Below are 23,430 nucleotides of genomic sequence, written 5' to 3'. Positions count from 1 at the left end.
TACTTCTACTGCTTCTACTACTACTACTACTGCTATTTCTACTGCTACTACTACTAATACTTCTACTGCTACTACTGCTACTACTGCTACTGATACTACTACTTCTACTGCTTCTACTACTACTACTACTACTACTTCTACTGCTTCTACTACTACTGATACTACTACTACTACTACTACTACTACTACTTCTACTGCTTCTACTACTACTACTACTACTACTGCTACTACTACTACTACTTCTACTGCTATTTCTACTGCTACTACTGCTACTGATACTACTACTACTACTACTTCTACTGCTTCTACTACTACTACTACTACTACTACTACTGCTACTACTAATACTTCTACTGTTTCTACTACTACTACTACTATTTCTACTGCTACTACTACTAATACTTCTACTGCTACTACTGCTACTGATACTACTACTTCTACTGCTTCTACTACTACTACTTCTACTACTACTTCTACTGCTTCTACTACTGCTACTACTACTACTACTACTACTTCTACTGCTTCTACTACTGCTACTGCTACTACTGCTACTGCTACTACTGCTACTACAGATACTATTGCTTCTTCTACTACTACTGCTACTGATACTACTACTACTGCTACTGCTACTTCTTCTTTTACCACTACTACCACTACAGACACTACTTCTACCACTACTACTACTGCTGCTAATAATAATAATAATAATAATAATAATAATAATAATACGGATAAACTCAGTCTAGTCCAGAGGGAACGGCTCTCTGTGTGTAGATGACAGGTCGGGGCGGACCGTGTGGAAAGTGCGTTTGCGGATCGTCTCTCGCGCAGGGGGAGAGAGAGATGGCGTGCTTGCTGGAGGCCCCTCTACGCATCAGCGTGTTATCTGTGAGTCTCTGTCGCTTTGTCACTAACAAACTCAGTCTCTTATGCGTGCCTGTTGTCCGACATGGCAGACCCGAGCGTGTTTGATGTGAGGTGATAGTCTGTGCTGACGCTGTGTCTGTGTGTGTGTGTGTGTGGAGAAGCGAGAGGTTGGCTGACGGTCACCCGGAATGAGTTCACGTACCGGCGCGGGGCGGAGAGGATGCCGTGTGACTCGTCTTCCACTCGCTTACTGCATGTAGTCCACGGAAATATTTCCAGTTTGGGTGTAAAAAATTAATGAAACATTTAGTCAGGGATCAGACCCTAGGTTTAGAGTTAGCTCCTGAGTTAGCTAGTCTTGCTAGCAGCAGTGAAGTTGTGGTAGTTTACAGGCTTGTTGCTACTTAGCCATGAAGCTGGATGGCTAGCAAGAGCTAAAGTGTGCCGCACTTTACCTGAGGTAAAATAGGTCATTTATGTGTAATTTGTTCACATTTGGAGGATGTATAGCGTTCTCTGGTCATGTAGGAAGTAGAATGTGAGTTAGTGCTGTTCAGCTGTCAGGCTAGCAGGCTAAGTGAAAGTAAACGCCCCCTGTCTTGTTGCTCCTCTACTCTGAAGAGGAGAAAATCTGTTGCTCTGAGTACCAACCGCTCCATACGGGACATATAGTGCACTAAATAGACTACAGGGGCACGCTGTGTACCCCCTGCCTAGTGCACCTCTGTAGGAAGTAGGAAGTTGTTTGGAATTTAGCCTTAATTGTTTGTAGTGGTGTATATACTATGGAAAGTTAGTTTCGTTTTTAGAGCAATATGTCAACATCATCTTTCCCAACATGTTATCACACAGGTTATTAAATGTGTTGTAAGTATGAGAATTAGGAAAAGATCAGGATAAAGATTAATCACATAAACATGTCAGTGTAATGCAATTGGGCATCCAAGACAAGTTTAAAATGGGTCTAAATCCTGATCAGGAGATCTGAAGCTTATTTTATTTTTTTCCATCCATTCATCCATCCAAGATCTGTCCTATATAATAAGGTAGAATTCAAATGAAATGAAAGTGGTGTGATGGGTGTGCAGTGTGTGGCGTTGTCCCGGGTTTGATCCTTGTGTGGGTTTCCTCCAGGTTCTCATGCCGGTAGGTGGACTTGACTTGAAACTGTTATGAAAGTGAGTGTATATGGTGTCCTGCGAACTCTTCTTCCTGTACGTCCTTCCGTACTTGCATAACCGCTTTATCCCGGTCAGGGTTGTGGTGGATCTGGAGACTATCCCAGGAACACTGGGATAGTGTGAGGTGGGAATACACCCTGGATGGGAATCCCAGCCATCGCAGGACACCATACGCTCACATTCCTTCCATCCATCCATCCATTTTCTGTACCGGTTATCCTACACAGGGTCGCAGGGAGCCTGTCCCAGGGGACTCGGTGGCACAAGGCGGGGGACACCCTGGCCAGAGTACCAACCTATCGCAGGGCACAATCACACACACACACACACACACACACACACACACACACACACACACACACTACAGACGATTTAGAGATGCCAGTCAGCCTACAACAGCATGTCTTTGGACTAGGGAAGGAGACTGGAGTACCAGAAGGAAGCCCCCGAAGCACGGGGAGAACATGCAAACTCCACACACCCAGGGCGAAGGACGCTCACATTCATTCACATCTAATAATTATTTAGAGTCGAGTCAAGATCTACCAGCATGTTTTAGGGAAGTAGGAAGAAACCGGAGAACCCGGAGGAAACCCAGACAGTCATGGAGCTCGAACCAGGGACAACTCACACCCGTGACACCATTTTGAGTATCATTCAGATTGTATATTATTATATCTGGATGGAGTTTATCCACATTAAAACAGAACCTTGTTTGCTGTTGACCGTCATGTGGTTTGAGTATGAGCGTTATACCAAGATAAAGTGGAATGCAAGTGTGCCAACCTCCACCCAGTACGTTATACGTCCACCCAATAGTCAAAACTGTCTGACTGCAAGTGACAATCCACATCAATCACACATACAATCCACATCCACAGCACTTGTAGTAACTAGGTGTACACAGGGTCAGTGATTCGGCAGAATGAAACATTAATACAATACAAAGTTGCAAGTCATCCTTCGGTCAGTATTGGACTCAGTATTGGACTCAAAGCCGTCATTAGTGTGGCTTTCGCAGCCAATGTCAGCTGATCTGTGGTCAGCACAGTACACTGTTTTGAAAGTCAAACCATTTTATATTCACGTCTAAAAGCATAGTGGAGATTATCCTGCACACCTGAGCCTTTCTGCACGTTGTCATTAGTAGGGAATAGTTCTAGCAGTGTCAGTGTGTTTATGCTTTCTGAGAGGTGTCATGTGACTCTCGGGAGTGCTTCTGTCATGTGACTCTCAGTAGTCATCCTGATTTTGATAAGACAGTAATGCAAATCTCTCGTCCTCATCATTCTAACTCAGCTGAAGGTTTTTGTTTATGCAGCACTGACACTATTTAACATCCAAGAAGGCTGTGTTTCCAAAACATTAGACAGCTTGCCCTTATGCTTAGTATTAGTGCTTATGTAAGGTGCTCTGACATGCCAGGGTTGATATTTGAGCCTGAGTGTTTGTTCCCGAGCTTCAGGCTGCTATGCTTACGTCACGAGGATCTGGAGTTCCTATAAAGTGATCTAAGTGGTCACAGTCCTTCTAGAAACTTCTGTCCACGGATGAATGCAAACAAACACGGTTATCAAGTGTCAGATCTTCATTTCGTTGCCCAAGAGAGCTGGCGATGGCTGGATTCAGGGCTAGCGGTGGGCAGAATGGGGGTTTCCCAGCTCATGTCCTGCTGCTCTGCCTCTCTGAGCTGTTTTCTGCCCTGGGTTTTGAAGTGGGTTAAATGCATTGATTTGTGATTGTTGTCTTGTCACTATGCAGGAAGTCACAGCCACCAGTCGCCATTATGTTGACCGGCTCTTCGACCCCGACCCACAGAAAGTGCTCCAAGGAGTCATGTGAGTATACATTAGCTCTCTGGTTAAAGATGGTCAACTCTTTTACTTATGATTCAGTCAATTTATTAATCACAAATCAGCGTCGATTCACCATAAAATCACCATGAGACCACTGTAGAATTGCTGTGAAATCACCATCATGACATCAAGAATCACCGCAAGAGCTAAACAGAAAAGAACATAAAACACAAAATTAAAGAATAAACAAACCTTGAAACAAACATATGCCAAACAAGGTGTGAAATGGTAACGAGAATGAATTAACACTTCCTACAATTTACCATACCTATAATCACCAAAATGGCAACAGAAGCAAAATAACCATGCTTTGTTACATGACTGAATAAATCACGAATAGTATGAAATCTTCTCGTCTGTGCGCTAGTCCTCCTCAGGCCTGGCTGGTTAATGATTAGCCCGTACCGATGTCTACCTGTAGGTATAGAAGTGTGGGATGTGCATCATGAATGTGAACGGCGTGTGTGTGTGTGTGCGTGTGTGTGTGTGTGTGTGTGTGTGTGAGAGAGAGAGAGAGAGAGAGACAGTGTGAGGCAGCACCTTGTGTCTGTTCACATTCATGTTTCACTAGTGTGTGTATGTTCCTGTGTTGTGAACGTGAACAATCTTTTCAGTTTTATTTTTAGCTCGGAGCTCTAGTTACGGCTAACCGTCTGCTAATGATCTGCTTCATCAGTACTTTTCCACTCTCTTATTAGCAGCTTCATCTCAGCTTCTTACATCCATGTGAGATTTGTAGAGCTGCAGACTGAAATTATTTAACTCAATACTGAAATCACATTTATTTAGCAAAAAAAAAAAAATTGTCTTAGACTGTTATTTTGCCCTATTCCCCTTTCTTTTCATTGAATTTGGGCAGGCAAATTTTTTTAATCCATATTTAAACCACAGATTATGTCTTATATTTATAACCACTGATTTTATTATGCATTATATATTCAAACAATAGAGAAAAATGTTAGGAAGATAGATCAGGCTGGCTAACTAGGTAATGTTGGAAGCGAACTTGAACGTGTACACTTTGTGATTATGCGGCGCAAATTAGATTAGATTAGACTTTATTGTCTCCCTTAGGAGAAATTTGTTTTGGGTAATCAAGAACACAACTGATGTTACTATACACATATACAATCAAACTACACTGACCTGACATGCAATTGCACCCAGATGTGTATAAACAGCAAAACATACACACCATGCAATAACCAAATATACACATAACATACACAAATGCCATACACTTAAAATTGTCCAAATACCCTACACTTAAATATTACACAAATACCCTAAAACAACTTTTCACCCCTAGGGTGACCTATTCATCTTACGGTTTGGCGACTCGTACCTTCTGCCTGAAGGCATCAACTCGTACTCCTTGTGAAGGATGTGGTTTGGATCACAAATGATTTTAAGGCTCTGCTTCCTCACAGTCTCTTCATATATCTCCTGAAGAGAAGATGAGTGCAGCATGCCAATTATTTTTCCAGCCCTTCTAATCAGGTTTTGGATCCGAGTTTAACGGACAGGTTACCAAACCATGTTGTAATCCCATAACGAATAATGGATTCAATGGCTGCCTTGTAAAACAATAACGTAGTGCTTTTATCCACTCCATGGACCCTAAGCCTTTGCAAAAAAATGCAAAAGCTGACTAACACATGAGCAAACATACTCCACTTGATGAGCCCATTGTAATTGAAAAGCAAAATGAATCCCTAAATACTTATATGTTGTTACCTGCCCAACTCTCTCCCCATAGATTAAAACTGAGCTGTGGTCACCAACAGACCTGGGATCAAAAACCATTTCTTTAGTTAAGTAGGGCTTTCTGTATATTAATGTTGCACTGAACTCAAATTTGTAAACAGGAAGTGGTTTTCCTTGTGTGTCAGCAGTGGATACAACTAGTGGATACAACTCCGTAGATTTGCAGAGGCATCACTGACAGTCATGATTTCACGTACAACTACAAAGAGTATTTTACTACTAAATGTTTTGTAAAAGCAGGCGTTTGTATGGATGGGTGGAGCTTTGTAGAGTTTAAATAATGGCTAGGGTGTGTACAGCCTGACCTGCTTCAGACATAACCTGGGCTCAGTCTCTCTGTTCAGTAATGCGGGGAGAGATGACCCGATGAATTCTTTTTAATATGTATCCTGGACAGTAACATAATGGATCATTTTGGAGTGTTTTAAGTAATGTAATGTATAAAAGTGAATTGTTTTGACAGTGACATGAAGAACGCTGTGATTGGAAACAACAAACAGAAGGCTAACCTGATTGTGCTGGGAGCCGTGCCCAGGTAGGTGGAGCCACGTCTGCCCTTCATTCAGCTCCCAGAGTCACACTGTACACCGACACGGCTGAATATAGCAGCGGCTGCTTTTTGTGCACACACATTTGTAGTAGTTGTGTGCTAATAATATCATATACCCACAACACACAGCTTCATACAGCACACTGATCCAGTACTGTAGCACAGTGGTCAGTGGTGATTGTGTTAGTGCCCTGAACTGATCTGGAAATGAGTCTGTAAGTGCTAATATTAACGACTCGGTGTAAAATTTCAGGATAGAGATGGACATGGCCATGTTTTTCTTCCATACGTTGGTCGGTCACACTACAGTATTTTACAAGTGCTCGGTTCGATCCGCTGAAATATTTTGCTGGGACAGTACCCGAACTATGGTTCACCAGTGGATGACCCCTTTCTAGAAAATGTATACAACAGTTTTTTATACAGGATTGCTAATGATCTGTGTAGTAGTAATGAGATTGTGCTGACTGACACTGGCTGTTTTTGATTAATTGTAAAGCAGTGGATAAAATACTTCTTTAATGTTAAAACTGTTGTATAACATTTGAGGTGTGTGTGTGTGTAGGCTCCTGTATTTACTCCAGCAGAGCTCGTCCAGTGCGGAGTTGAGGACAGAGTGTGCAGTGGTGTTAGGCAGCCTGGCCATGGGCACCGAGAACAACATCAAGTCCCTGGTGGACTGTCACATCATCCCCGCCCTGCTGCAAGGTCTCTGTCCATTTCTCTCTGTCTCGTTCTCTCTTCCTCTGCTTTTCTGTTCCCACTTGAAGCTCTGTACTAGTAAAATGATAAGTTGGGTCTTAGTACATCCTGCACTAATGTACAGTTAAGGTTTCTATTTTTATTTTATGCTCATAATTTTCATAGTTTTATAGTTTCTTTATATTTATGGTTCTCATTCTCATAACTTTCTCTTCTCTTTCTCTTTTTTTTACTTTCTTATCTTACCTTACATTGTTTACCTTACTAATATTATTTTTATTTCTTGTATTTTACTGTTATGACTAAGCACCAGTACATCAAGACAAATTCCTTGAACATGTAAACCCACGGTACTTGGCAATAAAGAGGATTCTGATTCTGATTATGTCGCAGGTCTCTTGTGTCCTGACCTGGTCTTCATTGAGGCCTGTCTGCGCTGCTTAAGAACAGTCTTCATCAGTCCTGTCACGCCGGTGCAGCTACTCTACACGGTAAGATGGCACGGAACAGCACTCGCTGTGGGTTTCAGGTGCATTGTTGCCTGCTAGTCGTGTTATTGCTGTACTTGTACATAACCTTTAAGACAAGGGTGCATACACGTCCTAACAAATCAACCACGTACAGTGTGTACTGCTGTGTTCTTTTCCCTGGCGTTGTGTATTAGAATTAAAACCCAGGGCAGTGAATAGAGCAATCCTATATGTGGATGTAGAATTATTTCCTAAATATTCCTAAAATTCCCATACCACGGAAAATATTCCTAATGCATCATGAGTGGCCTGTTTATTAATCGATAATCATCTTAAAGTCAAGTGCATATGGAAGAGATGCGCAATTCCGCTGAGAGAATAGCCTCAACTATCCTTATACAGTGAGACATCTGTCACTAGTCTTAAAAGTAATAAAGCCGTTCATAAGCCATATCACCATGTGGGGGGAAAAAAGAACAAAAAATGTAACTGATTTTAGAAAACTCACTCTATAGTACAGTCTAGCAGAGAGAGTGCAAACTCGACTGTTTATTCTCCCCAGATTTCAGCACGTGTATATAAATCCTTGGCTCTGTAACATTTGACAGATTTATTTCACAAACATAATTCAACTTTTTGAATATTAGGCTCATTATTCAAGTGTGTACGATAATATTGTGCCTATTTATTGGAACCATAGTATTAACTATCCACCAACGCAACACATTAGGTCTAAGCTGACGTTATTTATAACTTGCTTTTGAGTTGTTGACGTTTGGATTACACCCTTTCAAATCAAGTGATCGGTTAAACAGACTAATAACTATAACAGCTTAATAATAAATATAATAACTTTTATATTTGTTTAAATCACAACCCTGGGTAAGAAGAAAACCACTCCCTGGGAGTCACCAGGCCCAATGTGAAAGCCACTGGTATAGAGAGCCATAGAATAATATTAGACCAGAGATGTGAAATTCCTATCATAGTTAACCTGTTGATAATTTATTGATAATTGGCAGTATGATTGTTTTACTGCAAAATAATATGTGACCATTTTTTACAGACTATATTTAATCATTTGGAATTTATCCACTAATACAAACTTTTTGTTTGTGTAGTTGTTTCACATTTACTGTCTGCTGTGTATTTTAATTCTTTGCAATTGTTATTCATTCATTACTCAGAAATTTGAATCAGTCCTTTTACCCTGGCATGACTAAAAGTCACATAAACTACTGTAAGGGATGAAGTAAAACTAGTACACACTCGTACTAGTTCACACATACTCATTACTTTTCTTAGACATTGATTTGTACATCACGTAAGATCATATCCATGGAATTTAAGATCAAATTGTACTAAATCATTCATAAATGAGCCCAGATGTAGACATGGATATGTTTCAGTTGATACATACTCATATACCCACTCTTATTCTCATTAGGACCCCACTGTGATCCCTCACCTGATGTCTCTGCTGAGCCGGTCCCAGCGCACACAGGAGTACATCACCGAGATTTTCTCTCACTGCTGCAAGGTCTCGCACGCACACACACACACACACACACACACAGACACACAAACACACACACCCTCTGTACATACTGACATTTGTAATTTACAGCACTGTCTAAAGGTCACTGTATATGTGTTAAGCCATTAAACCACTTTCTGCTGAATTTAAGTGACATTTAATAACACATTTCAAAACATAACAAAAAGAAAACACTTGGTCTAATAATAATAGCCCAAGAAGAAATATGACTGCATCTTTGAAGCAGAAATTTTCTGCTGTTTATGACTATTTTCTGCCGCCTCACTATTTTATGCTGTTTTCCAATTGCCCAGTATATACTTTGTGACATGTTTCCATTTTTTTCCTTCCACTTTTTTAAATTAATAATAAAAGTGCAAGGCAATGTTCTTTAGAGTGAGACCATATACCATAGTAATAATCGATTATATTGTTAGCACAGCAAAAAATAACATACATGTGAAGGGATCATTGTGGTTTATTCAGTTTATTGGAGTAAAAGTCTATTTGGACAGAAAATGGCTAAAGAATCATAGACTATAAGATTCTTCATGGAATCAAAATGGCTACTCTATTGCTCTAAAGATCCTTTTTTCATCTTTACTTATAAAAGTGTATCCTAGGAGTTTTGCTGGAGATATAGTTTCACATTGAAACTGTTTTTTAAAAAAAAAAAAAAAAAAAAAAAAGCTCCACCATGGCTATATTGCAATTTTTCAATTTAAATATGAGATTACATAGCTACATACATAATAATATGATTTGGACAGGTATTTACTTAAAAAGATTTACCTTACATGTTAAACAAGCCTGGTATACTTCATTTGAGGAGAGCAGAAAATATTTATTTCACTAAACCATTACTTTAATCGAATCTTTTAATATTTTTAGACAGTTCCAATCTTTTGACCTGACAGAGTTTACAGAACACTGACCTAAACAGTTTAATTTAAGTGCTCTCTTGCTTGTGTTATTACTTTGGTGTGCAGTTGTAGCTCCTGAGCAGTGTTAAACCTTGCTTTAGGTCATCTAGGCTTTTTACATGTCTGTGTTTGTTCAGACTCCAGAGCATCAGACAGTTTTGTTTAACAATGGCGCAATCGAGAACATCGCGCCACTGCTGACGTCACCATCCTTTAAGGTACCTCACGAGCCTCCAGACACACACACACTCACACACAACATAGAATAGTAGTGCTGTGGTGTTAAACCATGGCAGACCATCAGTCAGCCTCTCTCTCCTCTTCCCTATGCAGGTACGAATGCAGGCGTTAAAATGCTTCTCCGTCCTTGCATACGAGAACCCTCAGGTCTCCATGACGCTGGTGAATGGTGAGAGGGTCACTACTTTTTTCACCCTCCCTTTCTCAATTTTCTTGTTAGCATTCGCTCAGGCAGGCTTGTTAATGTTAATGGTGTGTGTAATTTTCAGTGCTGGTGGAAGGCGAGCTGCTCTCTCAGGTTTTTGTGCGAATGATGCAAAGAGATAAACCCATTGAAATGCAGCTGACAGCAGCCAAATGGTGAGAGTCTTGCTCACTCGTACACAGCTCGCACACTGACCACTGACTGTCCTCCTTCTTTACATGTGGGAGAATAGTTTTGGATTATTTGGGGCATTCAACATACTGCATGTTTAATAATATTTTAAATGAGCTCTAGATTTATACTGCCCTCTACTGGCTAAGATTTTGTAATTGTTATACTGAAATTTTGTTTCCAAATTACCTCAGGATTAATGTGTTGCTTGTGCCAATTCTCTCTCTCTCTCTCTCTCTCTCTCTCTCTCTCTCACAGTTTAACATACATGTGTCGAGCGGGAGCCATCAGGACAGATGACATTTGTATCACACTAAAGGTAGCTCAAAGCAGGCCCATCTCTCCTCTGTGTCTGTTAGTAAGATCATTCTAGACTCTTAACAGTCTTTGCCATATTTCAGTATCAGAGTATAGTTTTACACTAGTGAACTTATCTTTTAAAAGTGGTCTGAAAATGGTTTGAAACAAAGTTGTGCCAAAATGTAAATTTAAAATAATTTATCCCTTACCCAAAGTGTACTTAATCAGCCAAGACATATTTACTACAAGGCTAATACAGCTAAGAATTAAGGGAAGCTTAGAGCTACCAGTTCAGCATTGTGAACACTTGCCACTTGGTTCATTATTATCGTTTGTAGATAAACAATTTCATAAAAAAACAAAAAAAGGTTCCAGGGCTGGTAGCAGTGGCTCTTTTGAGTGAGTTTAAATCTCAGCTCTGCCAAGCTGCCACTGTTGGACCCGAGAGCAAGGCCCTTAACCCTCTCTCTGCCATGGGCACCGTATGCTCTGACCCCAAGCGAAGTATAGAGATTTATTGTTCTGTACTTGTATGCGACTGGACTTGTATTCTTTTTGTCTTTCAATTTAAAACAAAAATAATATACAGACCACACTGGAACTATATTATCATCTGAATAACTTCCAACATTCTATCTTCATACTTTAAGTTACACCTGATGCTTGTATGCAGTGATATGCAACTATTTGTCTACAAAGAAAGTGATCCTGGTGAAATTTAAGATGGCCACTACTGCTGCCCTTATATATTCCCATTTCTGTTATTTTTATAGTGTGTCAGAAATCACAATCACATCCCTAATGAATCACAAATTCATTAGGGATCATTTAACAAATCACCGTGGTCTGACACAAGTGTGTCAGTATGTTTATTCGGCTTGCCCATGGCTGTTTTGTGTATGTGTGTGTTTGTGTGCTCAGACTCTACCGTGCCTGGTGCGCATGTGCAGTAAGGACCGGCTGTTGGAGGAGCGGGTGGAGGGGGCGGAGACGCTGGCCTACCTGATGGAGCCGGATGTGGAGCTCCAGAGGATAGCGAGCGTCACAGATCACCTGGTGGCCATGCTCGCCGACTACTTCAAATACCCCAGCTCAGTCAGCGCCATCACCGACATCAAGAGGGTGAGACACACACACGTACACATTTCATTTATTCATTGCCGTTTAAAGGTTAACGTTTAAAGGCTTCATAAAACATTTAGAACCTAAACATGCTCATGTAGAGACGTATGTATTTCTATACTATGGGGAAAGCTGCTGCGATTACAGTGAACAATGAAGTTCACATTTAATTTGATTAAGGAGAGATTGTGTCAAATCTCCTTAATCTCTCTCTCTCTCTGTCTCTCTCTCTCTCTAGCTGGATCATGACTTGAAGCATGCGCATGAGCTGAGGCAAGCAGCCTTCAAACTCTACGCCTCTCTCGGCTCTAATGATGAAGACATTAGGAAAAAGGTTAGCCATTTTCAACCCCAAATTCTTGGAACAATATAACAGAAGTGTTGCAAACTGTGCAGTGTACACTATATGGTGAAAAGTATGTGGACACCTGACTGTCACACCCATATGTGCTTGGTGAACATCCCATTCAAGATGTAGTCCCTTTGTTGTTATAATAAGCTCCACTCTTCTGGGAAGACTTTCCACTAGATTTCGGAGCGTGGCTGTGGGGATTTGTGATCATTCAGTCACAAGAGCATTAGTGAGGTCGGGCACTGATGTTGGTGAGGAGGTCTGGTGTGCAGTCAGTGTTCCAGTTCACCACAAAGGTGTTCAGTTCTTTCGAGTTCTTTCACTCCAACCTTGCCTTCACGCAAAATATCTTCATGGAGCTTGCTTTGTGCACATGTGCATTGTCATGCTGGAACAGGTTTGGGCCTCTTAGTTCCAGTGAAGAGAAACTGTAATGTTACAGCATACAAAGACATTCTATATAATTGTGTGCTTCCAAATGTTGTGGCAACAGCACAAGAACCACATATGGGTGTGATGGTCAGGTGTTCACAAACTTTTGGCCATATAATGTGTCTAATTTGGCATAAGGCAAAAGTAGTCACTTTAGGTTATAAATCCTTAGAGATCAGCTGTTTGCAAATTTTGCAAGTCACTCTGAATAAGAGCATCTGCCAAATAATTAAACATAAATGTACAGAACAAATGGGAGCAGTCTGAGCCTGAAGCTGTTGTTCTTTAATGTGTTTGGATTATTTATGCGAATATGATGTTAATTTAATTTTTTAAAACCAACAGTGTTCATGAAGCTCTAGTTTCATGACTTTATTTTTCCCATTTCCACTCATGAGGTTGTTCAAGATACACTTCCATCTTTGAGTCATCAGTTTAAACAATCCTGCCATTTCACCTTTGATATAAAACTTGTTGCCTAAATAGTTATTTTTTTTTTTTTTTTTTTTACTCATTTGTGTAACTTGCATTTGACCATTCAGCCCTTCACAACTGGCTCTGTACCGAAAGAGGAACTAAAAAGCAGCCCTGGTTCCCAGTGTGGAAATGCGGCTAAAAATTCTGAAAAAGATTGCAAACTATAATTTCTATAAATTCATCCTTACAAAGCTGTGTCCTTTTTTGTAGCAGACATCTACTGCATGAAAAGCAATACATTTTGATTCCCCATCTCAGTTCTACAGAGTCATCTCTTTTTCTCTCCCTGCAGATCACAGAGACGGAGAACATGATGGACAGGATAGTGAGTGGCCTTTCCGAGTCCAGCATAAAGGTCCGCTTAGCTGCCGTCAGGTATCTTACTCACCTTCCTCAACTGTAACTCAGGCTCCTTTTCACATTCAAGTTTTTACATATTTCTCTTGCAGAGCTGCTCTGGTCCTGATCTGATGCACTGCACATTTTAATGCTTTCCTTGCTCTTACACTCAAGTGTGTTGTGAGGCAGGAAAATCATAACATGTAGTGCTTTCTATATAGTATGTACTCTCGTTGTTTCTCATTCACTGTGTTCCTTCTTTTCAGATGTCTCCACAGTTTGTCACGATCAGTACAACAGCTGAGAACGAGTTTCCACGATCATGCAGTGTGGAAGCCACTAATGAAGGTCTGACATTTGATTATCACTTTAGTACTGTTGATACATATATAATTAATATATATATATATATATATATATATATATATATATATATATAAATATATAAATATATAAAGTCATAGACTTCTCTGACTGTGTGTGTGTGTGTGTATAGTTGTTACAGAATGCCCCAGATGAAGTGCTGGTCATGGCCTCGTCAACACTATGCAACCTACTGCTGGAATTTTCACCCAGCAAAGAGGTCAGTGATGGATAGACACACTTGCAAATTTTTACTCAGGACTTTCACAGTGTGTCAGTGAGCTTAACTGGAAATGTTGCGTCCAATGTGCACAGCCCATCCTGGAGTCTGGAGTGATCGATTTACTATGCAGCTTAACACAAAGCGACAGTCCCGCACTGAGGGTCAATGGCATCTGGGCTCTCATGGTGAGAACTGCTGTGTTTAATGCAACCTTACTGGAAGTCTTTGTAAAGACCGTGTACTAATGTAAAGTTTGTGTGTGTGCACGTGTGTGTGTGGGTTTGTAGAACATGGCTTTCCAGGCTGATCAGAAGGTCAAGGTGGAGATCATGAGAGCGCTGGGGACAGAACAACTCTTCCGGCTCCTCTCTGACCCTGACACCAACGTGCTTATGAAGACTCTGGGACTGCTGCGCAACCTGCTCTCCACACGACCAGTGAGACACACACACACACACACACACACACACACACACACACACACAAACCAAAGCCGTATTATTATATACATACACTATTGTGCTGGACTGGAAAACAGAGCTGAAAGAGAGTTTTGTAATCCCTTGTCTGCCCTCTCCAGCAGATACTCTGACCCACAATGTTAATTTATTATTTTTTTTTTTAAGAAAACATACTGGCTGAAGGTATATGTTATGTTGCTTTGTAAAATTTTGTATAGTGACCCCTGGGAATTTGCAACCTTTAGAACCTTGAGCCAGTAGAAAACCTGTGTGTGGTCTAGTTTTTTTTTTTTTTCTGGAAAAACACCTCAGAAGAAGATCTTGGTATTATATTCCAAGATATATGAATATTCAACAGCTTTGTGCTGTCTCTCTGTGTCCTGCACCTTGTTTGGCCAACATGAGAGTAAAAACATCCACATTTTTTATACTTCCCATAGAATCCCAGTCGCAGTGCACCATGTCTTAACATAAACATGTTGTGCACATCCACTCACACACTCACTACCACATGAACATTATCTCTTATCTTTGTTATGCACTATCATGATTCTCCTTCCGAACTCTCAGCCTCTCAATGCACACATATGAAGGACCATTAAAAAGATTATAAGCTTTCTCAGCCATTGTCATTCACATATACACATACACACATACACACGTTAATCCTGTCACTGTGTCTTTCTAGCACATAGACCAGATCATGAGCTCCCATGGCAAGCAGATCATGCAGGCAGTTACACTGATCCTGGAGGGAGAGCACAGCATAGAGGTCAAAGAACAGGTGAGAACGCACCCTCACAAAAATACTGTCATTTAGCATTTCAGAATTTATTTCTCCTGCTCTGGCACCTCTTATTAATGGGGAACTGGTTAAAATGTAATAAGCTTCTTTCATGCCTGTATTTTCAGACTTTGTGCATACTGGCCAACATTGCTGACGGAAACACAGCCAAGGAGCTCATCATGACAAACGACGACATGCTTCAGAAAGTCAAGTACTACATGGTAAAACCTGCATTTTTCTGATTCTCATAGATACAGTAAATGTTCATTTTTATTATTATTCCATGAGAATTGGTTTACATTGATTACATTGATCTTTGCTTGGTTTTGCTTGTGTTGTTGCAGGGGCATTCCAATGTGAAGCTGCAGCTGGCTGCCACCTTCTGCATTTCCAACCTCGTGTGGAATGAGGAGGACGGTGAGGGTAGAAGGGAAAATGATTTAATAATTTGAACATTCTTAATATGACATGACAGCAAATGGTTTCCTTTATTTTTAGGCTAAATATTCAACAAAGTTTTCGTTAAGAAAGCAAGACAGTTGTCATAAAACACTGCTCAAATGCTAGTTGAATGTGCTAATTAGAGTAATCTGTGAACAGACCTCAAAAGAGCAGGCCTGACTGACATCCATCCATTTTAAAAGAGGATTGGCCTCCCCATGTCTCAGGCAGAGCTAAACACAATGACACATCAGGATTGTTCAACCTGGATTATATTGGATAGTCTACTGGATTATAGATTTATCACAGCAGGCTAGGTTAAATTTCTCCCGCTAAGAAATCTTCCAGGGGAACATTGATTTGTTCATTCATTATCTTCAGTATCCGCTTTATGCTAGTCAGGGTTGCAGTCGATCCGGAGCCTATCCCGGGAACACTGAGAGTAAGGCAGGAATACACACTGGATGGATCACCAGTTTGATGCAGACCATGCACACACACATTGACACCAAAGGCAGTTTAGAGTCACCAAGCTCCCAGATGTTTGAGAACAGTGTGTGAGTTCAGGTAGTAATAACACAATCTTCTGTTAGTGAGTGAGTGATTGAGTCTCTCTCTGTCCTGCTGTCATTCTCTCGTTCCTACAGGTTCCCAGGAGAGGCAGGATAAATTAAGAGAAATGGGTTTTGTAGATATTTTACACAAACTCACCCAGGCATCAGATCCTAACCTCTGTGACAGGTAATATGCACCCATACCCACAGATATGTACAGGTACATTGATATTCTGTTGTAGTGGACCATTGTTTTCTTAATCTCTCTCTTTCTCTTTGTCTCAGAGCAAAGACAGCGATGCAGCAGTACTTGGCATGACCCTGAGCGAAGGCAGCCATCACTGAGAGGATTGGCCTCCCCTTGTCTCTCTTCTGTTTGAGTTTTTGGAGTTTTGTTTTGTTGCACAAGACACCTTTCGAACCTGCGGAGACTCTCCCGATCAATGCCATAACCTAGAGACGCGGTTGCCAGGGGCAATGGAACGCTTGCGAACATGTCTTCTACTTTTTGTGCTGAACTCGTAGAAGATGGGTTTTTGTGGCTTTTTCCTCTTGTTTTTTTTATTTTAGTTTTGGATTTTGAACAGTGATTTGGTTTAAAAAAAAAAAAAAAAAAGGACTTTAATCTGCTTGTGCTGCAGTGCCACCCGGTGGTTTGGATGCTTTGGTGCTTTGGACTTCGTCTCAGACTGCTAAGCTAAACAGACTAATGGCAGGGTCAAAGGGAGCGTTGCCTCCTTATTTCAGTTTGCTGACTTGTTATTGATATTATTATAATTATTAGCATTAATTATTAATGTTGTTTTAAGAGGGGCTTCATTAAGAGAGGACAAAGTTTAAAAAAAAAAAGACTGCTTTTTTGTGGATACATACCTCGTAAATATCTCTCTCTCTCACGCTCTCTAAATATATATATAAATATATAAATATAAATATATAAATATATTTTTTGATTTATAATCCCCCCCCCAGATTTTCTTTTCCTTGTGTTCTTTCCTCTAAATGATCATTTGTAGGGGACGAGGACAATATAGTAGAAGCTGGAGTTGTGAGAAGTGCTTTCTTGTGGGGGTGAAATGAGCAGACATGCATTAAAAATAATATACAGAATTTAAAAAGCCACTAAAAGTAAAGGTGTGCTTAAATCACCTTGAGTCTCTGCTTTGCAACTTGCAATGCAGCTCTAGTCCGGCTCAATCTATTCAATGTCATATTTTATTATTTTTTTTCTAATTTATGACATTAGTCTATTGGTTTCTTTAAAACAATTTTGTGTTATTATTAATGCCGCTCTGTGAATGTTCCCCCGTCACATGTACCTGAATTTTCACATGTACCTGAAGTTTCAAAATACAAAAGCAGAATATATTTAAGAATAAGACTAACAGGTGGAAGGTGCTGCTCTTAGTTGTACTGTCTTTGTTGTTCTCTTGAGCAGAGTCTGCCTCCTTATTTCCCTTAACCTCCAGCATTCACTCCTTCATTTGGAAATTGACAATGAATGTTTCCCCTTGAAATATATGCAGACCACTGCCACGGAGCCGGCCACCGCTTACTGTCTTTTGTCCTACTTGGGAAATGACTAGTTGCACTTGAAGCTCTAGATCAGGTTAAAAGTGGCTTAGTTCACTAGTGGAGTGTTAGATATTACAGTTCACTGAAAATATTATCAGGAATGGAGCAAATGCCAAATTTAATCTCTCACTCTCAACCTGCCTACTAGGTGCTGGTTTTGGTGGGTTTTAATCCTGACACACAAGAATCAGATACAGTATGTATGCTATAGTACTATCTCTGGGTTCTTTAACTCATGACTTACTGACATCAACATCTAAGAATCAAACATGCAGAGCAGATCAACATGCATCAGTCACATTATTACGATATTTGGAATTTGATGGAAGGACAGGAAATTATTAAAGTTACTGTGATATGATGGCCTGGCTAATGTAATTCCTCTTGGCCTGAAGACTGGATGAGAGTGGGATGGATCCTGTGCCCTTCCCACCCACCAGGGAGATGATGATAAGACACTCCTGGTCAGGCTTTCATCCCCTTTTCATCATACCTGCTTGTCTTATCCAGTCACCTCTGAATCCCTCAGCTTTTGCTGATTGGCACATAGCTGCATGCGAGCTTAGACTTCTACGAACTCACCCTTGGCAAAAAGAAACCGAGTTCTGTGTTTATCAAGCTCATTTGAACTGCAAATTAGTCAATAGGACTCTGGAGTGCATGCTTTTTTTTTACGCTATCCTATGTGCACTAGCTTGTTTTCCATCGAACACCCTGGATTGACATCAGCACCGCAACAAATGTCACCATCCAGCACAGTCAGTTCTGCAGGACCTACAATATGTCCAACCTGTCTACCTGGCACAGCTTGTCAAGAGCAGTTAATCCGAGCACACTGTCTCACCATTATAATTCTACGTCCTGAGTTTTTCTGGATCAGGTAGGAAAGTCTGCACAGTTGAGTATCAGGTGTGAAACCTGTTCTACATAAACAAGCCTATGTGGTGGGCCTTGGCAGTTGATTGTGTACTCTGCTAGATTAGTTGGAGTCCTTTTCAAAGCAATTGATGTCAGTGAACAATGGAAGCTATTTGTTTGATGGTCTTCCCTGTCGCATACCCCCTCAACAAAAAAAAATCACATGCCACATGCGCATCGTTCAAGGGGTCCATGGTTAAGGACGTTTGAGTTTAGTGGCTGCTAATCTGGCATCGTTTCATGCATTTTGTTAGTGAGTCCGTACTGAATGTTCTACAGATGGTCCAGCTAACTTGCCATGTGCAGCCTGTATGCTTATGATTGTTATTGATTCTGAGTGTAGTTTTTTGCCTAGGCTCCATTATTGTGAGCCACTTGCCAAGAGCCACAGATCATCTACTGTAGGATTCCTCTACCCGTAACACTTTCCATAATAGCTTGAAGAGTCAAGTGAATTATACTGTAAACTGTTCTGCTGCATTATGTAGAAAATAGAGGAAACATCATTTGGTGGTGTTAAATGTTAAAGAAAAAAGGTAATGTGGCTAACAGGGATAAGACAAGTCAGATCATTTGCAAAAGCTGCTGCCTCTAGCCTTCCTTCATTATTAGCAAGATTGTACTTATCAGGTAATAAAGACACCTTCAATCAACACATTACCCTCCATTCTTATAAAACACATTTTTATTATTCAGGTAAGGATCTGTTAAAGTTCATTGCAGTTAACAAAATACATTTATGCTTCTGGACCTCCAGCCAGTTTTCCCCTACACACTTCCCATATTTAATAATGCAGGCACATTCCTCATGCAAAAAGATGAGACATGCAGGAACCCCCACCCACCCAAACCCTGACCCAAAATCTCTTAACACCCTGCCAGTCATAAACAACCCCTCCCATACCCCAGCTCCCTTACACAGTTCCTAGGTAAAGAAAATAGAATCAAGAATGACATGTCCCTACTCAAGCAACATGATGGATGAGAAGCCCATGCTTAGTGTTTGGACCCCTGTATATTAATAAGACATTGTGATGGTGTTTTCTCAAGCTGAGGAACCTTGGTTGATTTCAGCTGCAGAAACGTAGCTGCTTATCACCATCACTGTATATGACTGAGTTGACAGTTAACTTGCTTTTATAGGTTTTGTCAAATGGAACCAAGTGTAGAAATATTCACCTGAGCACTTTCTACTTATAAGACTTCACTCTCATTCAATGTGATGGGTAAATAAATAAATAGACAAATAAATAGTTAAATAAATAATTACTAGGTGAATAAAAGTGCAGTGCTCATTAACATGTGACATGACTGAAACCTTTTTGTAAGAATGAACAGAAAACAAATGGGGAGATGTTCTGGAGATATTGGATGGTTATAGGAAAGGCACACGTGGCTGGATGGCTAAAGCTGCGTGTGTTTGTTGTTTTATTCAAACTTGCACCTGGGGATTTACTCCCCTCTCAACATCTATCCCATGTGTGCAGTTCATAGTCTGTTGGCTGTTTGGCATGGCAATCCCGTGTCCTTGACTTTGGACCATATGTTACTGGGCCTTTTTAACTTAACTCCCAAATGGACACTAATTGGCATGCTATCTTACATTGCCATACTCGGTCTTCCCACTATTTGGCATGCCAGGCTAGGGCAGTGTGATTTGTAGCTGGCATATTTTGTATTTCTGTCTGGATCCCTATTAGTGGTTTGTTTTGATTGTCTTGTTGTAATGCCTGTTGTGGTCACATTTAGAGAATGGAGCTCCTCAGAGAACCACGCTAGGCTATTGGCCATTATTCCATGTAACAACCACATGCTATATGGCATTATGTATGTGTACACTATGTAAACCAAAAAGGAAGGCTACCCATTTCATATCCCTTATTCTAACTCATACTTTTTGTTCAGTAGCCTTATAATCCTCATGTTAATGAGGCCATGAGTTAAATCAGTCTGTTACAATATACTGGTAAACCTCTGTATAGAAGTGGATAAAATAAGGCATGATATATAAACGTGTGTGCTGTATGAAGTTGGGATAAGCTCTACATTCCCAGTCTAAGAAATATGCAATGTATGGGTCTGGACATAGACCTATGTACTGCTCAAATAGGGAGAAAAAACTGAGAGTGATGTGTGTTGTAGTGTAACACATTCATTCATCTACCTAATCGCTGTGAAAAATCAGAGCAAGTAGATGCATTTGTGACTTATGATTGGCTACACATAAAGCACAAATGTTTTGGCAGTATAGAAGAGTAACATGAGATTGCAAACACATGCCATCTCCCATATTCAGGCCTACAAGTTCAACATGTACCTATGCAGAATAACCATCAGGAACTCTTCATAGGTCAAGTACTTATTACAATGTTTGCTGGGTTTGGTTGGCTCGTTACAAATTTTGGTTGCCATGCACCATACCAATTTGAGCTTTTGTGTGTATCTTATAATGCCACTGGAGAAGAACTCCTGTCTGTCCAGAGAAGCACAGTCATCTTTGTGCTGATATGGTTGGGCTTGGCTGGTGTCAGGTTTTGGTGTGTTGAGATGGTGCGAGATGCCATCATGACCAGTTATGAAAGCCGCAGCCTTGAAGTAAAGCAGCTCACTTTGCCCGTTTGTATGGTGGATGGACCCTGCTTTACTTTCTGGACTCCTTATATTATCCTTCCACCCTAATTTGATGTATTGATGTGCTGCAATCCAGCTCCTGGTTGTGCTACTGCTCTCCTCCCATCTGTCCCCATGGCATTCACAGTGGTGGTCCTTCCTCATCGATGAAGCTGATGTGCTCTGTTGAGCTCTTCCCTCCTGCATCCCACTCCTGCATCTCCAGTTCCAGCTGAGGTTGCTCAGTGCCAGATGCTGCCTGGGCACAGCTGGAGGTCTGCCGGTGCCACGGGAAGCCCATCGACCCCTGGCCATCTCTCAGGGAACAGAGCAAGAGAGGGGAGGGGTGTGGGCAGGATGGCGAGGAACAGGGCAGGGTCTGAAGTAGGGGTGTCGATGCAGAGGAAGCAGGAGAGGGATCACCCCTCAGTCTGTGGTCACCTGGGGAGTTACTTAGTGAAGCAGGTGCTGAGCAATGGGAATGTGGTGGAGGTGGGTTGTCCTGGGAAGATGGTGGGATGTCTTGTGATGATGGGGGAAATAACAGGCCCTGTGTGCAGCTGGTGGGGCAGGAGGGGTGCGGTCCTTGACAAGGTGTCAAGGAAGGTGACTGTGAGCGGGATGAGGATATAGACAGGGAGAAGGAAAGAGAAGGGGAAGTGGCGCGAGAGGCAAGCCGGTCTGGAGCTGCCTGCCCATAGCCATTGGTAGGGCCAAGAGGGATGTCATGCTGCCCTGCCCCTGTGCCCTCTTTTTGAATAGTCTCTAAATGGGATAGGCTGGCATGAGGGGAGCCATTTGAGCAAACCACCTGGGATTGCAGTCTCTGTGTTGGGCTGGTGGGTATGAGGCAGCTGGGAAGACCTACCACCCCCACTGGGTCTGCGATGTCCAATAGAGAGCAGGGTGGGGCTGGAGGACGTGAGATTGCAGGCGAGTTCATGGACGGACCACTGCCAGGTAAAGTCACCGGTGGTGGGGGGGTTGAGAGGAGTGGCTGAGCAGCAGTGAGGAACAGAGGGCGCAGGAGGCGTGTCATCTCCTGCAATTCCTGACTGAGCTGGGAGACCTGTTTTGACAAGCTGTTCATCTGCAAACAAAAACAAAGCATATGAATGAGACCCTCCAGATTTAACACAGAGTATTCATTCAGACTGTACACTGTATTTACACTTGTATCAGAATCACACCCTCTACCATATCATTGTTGTTGCTGTACTCAGAATATCTGGTCAGTTCTATGGTCCACTGGTTCCACTGGGTTAGAGTCAGTAATGTTATTCCTAGGAAATGGTAGGTTTACCTGATAAAATGGCAATATTAAGGTGCACCTAATAACTTGGGGTATATTTAGCAGTGTCTTTGTGCAGTATGGTGTTCTATATCTTTATACATTTGTGTTTGTATATACTCACTGGCCACTTTATTAGGAACATCATACTAATACTGCACAGGACCCCGTTTGCTCTCAGAACAGCCTCAATTGTTGGTGGCATGGATTCTATACGGTGTTGGAAAAATTCCTTTGAGATTATGGTTCATTGTGGCAAGATTGCATCATATAATTGCTGCAGACATTCATGCTGTGAATCGCCCATTCTATCACATCCCAAAGGTGCTCTCAAAGGTGGATTCATATCTGGTGATTGGGGGAAGGCCACTGAAGTACACTGAACTCATTGACTTGTTCATGTCTTGTTCAACCAGTTTGAGACAACTTGTGCTTCGTGACATGGCACATTATCATGCTGGAAGTTGCTATTATAAGATGGTAAATTGTGGCCATAAAGGGATGCATGTGGTCAGCAACAATACTCAGATAGGCTGTGGCATTCAATCGATGCTCTAGTGGTATTAAGGGGCCCGATGTGTGTTTAAAAAAAACATTCCCCAAACCATTACACCACCACCACCAGCCGGAACTGTTGACACAAGGTAGGCTGGGTCCATAGATTGAAATTCATCAAACCAGGCAACATTCATCCAATTTTCATCTGCCTTTGGTGA

General features: G+C 41.3%; 2 protein-coding genes and 1 long non-coding RNA gene across 4 annotated transcripts in view; 1 reads left to right on the top strand and 2 right to left on the bottom strand.

Annotated features, from left to right (window-relative positions):
- Positions 1–760: 760 nt before the first annotated feature.
- Positions 761–17,705, top strand: armc8 (armadillo repeat containing 8). 2 transcript variants are annotated; one of them, XM_053233952.1, is made up of 22 exons: positions 761–888; positions 3,810–3,886; positions 6,135–6,206; positions 6,787–6,929; positions 7,317–7,414; positions 8,841–8,933; positions 9,991–10,075; positions 10,191–10,262; positions 10,363–10,453; positions 10,728–10,788; positions 11,691–11,891; positions 12,130–12,225; positions 13,445–13,527; positions 13,758–13,839; positions 13,988–14,074; positions 14,170–14,262; positions 14,365–14,514; positions 15,227–15,322; positions 15,451–15,546; positions 15,670–15,742; positions 16,414–16,507; positions 16,606–17,705. In XM_053233952.1, exons 1-22 carry the CDS (start codon positions 775–777, stop codon positions 16,637–16,639), a joined length of 2,091 nt encoding a protein of 696 aa, XP_053089927.1. In that variant the 5' UTR covers positions 761–774; the 3' UTR covers positions 16,640–17,705. The 2 variants fall into 2 exon arrangements, with proteins under 2 accessions (XP_053089927.1, XP_053089928.1); XM_053233953.1 differs by lacking the exon at positions 761–888 and adding an exon at positions 3,020–3,685.
- On the bottom strand, positions 9,599–10,263 carry LOC128318312 (uncharacterized). Its single transcript, XR_008301771.1, has 2 exons — positions 10,191–10,263; positions 9,599–10,075 (listed from the first exon to the last, which is right to left on the bottom strand). It is a non-coding gene; the product is annotated as an uncharacterized LOC128318312 (long non-coding RNA).
- kcnh3 (potassium voltage-gated channel, subfamily H (eag-related), member 3) overlaps positions 16,921–23,430 on the bottom strand; it is a 135,449-nt gene continuing 128,939 nt past the window's right edge. Inside the window, exon 15 of the mRNA XM_026947191.3 lies at positions 16,921–22,513. Within this exon, the coding sequence (XP_026802992.1) occupies positions 21,566–22,513 (948 nt within the window). The 3' untranslated portion in view covers positions 16,921–21,565. The remainder of the gene's footprint in view (positions 22,514–23,430) is intronic.

The sequence above is a fragment of the Pangasianodon hypophthalmus genome, chromosome 5 (assembly GCF_027358585.1).
Source record: "Pangasianodon hypophthalmus isolate fPanHyp1 chromosome 5, fPanHyp1.pri, whole genome shotgun sequence".
Classification (NCBI taxonomy): Eukaryota; Metazoa; Chordata; class Actinopteri; order Siluriformes; family Pangasiidae; genus Pangasianodon; species Pangasianodon hypophthalmus.
This window is presented reverse-complemented; position numbering and strand designations above follow the sequence as displayed.

Excerpts from the sequence above, each read along its gene's own strand:
- armc8 (XM_053233952.1), top strand. The coding sequence starts at position 775 with ATGACAGGTCGGGGCGGACCGTGTGGAAAGTGCGTTTGCGGATCGTCT. Across the intron at positions 14,515-15,226 it reads ACCTGCTCTCCACACGACCA|CACATAGACCAGATCATGAG; the intron begins GTGAGACACACA and ends GTGTCTTTCTAG. Across the intron at positions 15,323-15,450 it reads GCATAGAGGTCAAAGAACAG|ACTTTGTGCATACTGGCCAA; the intron begins GTGAGAACGCAC and ends CTGTATTTTCAG.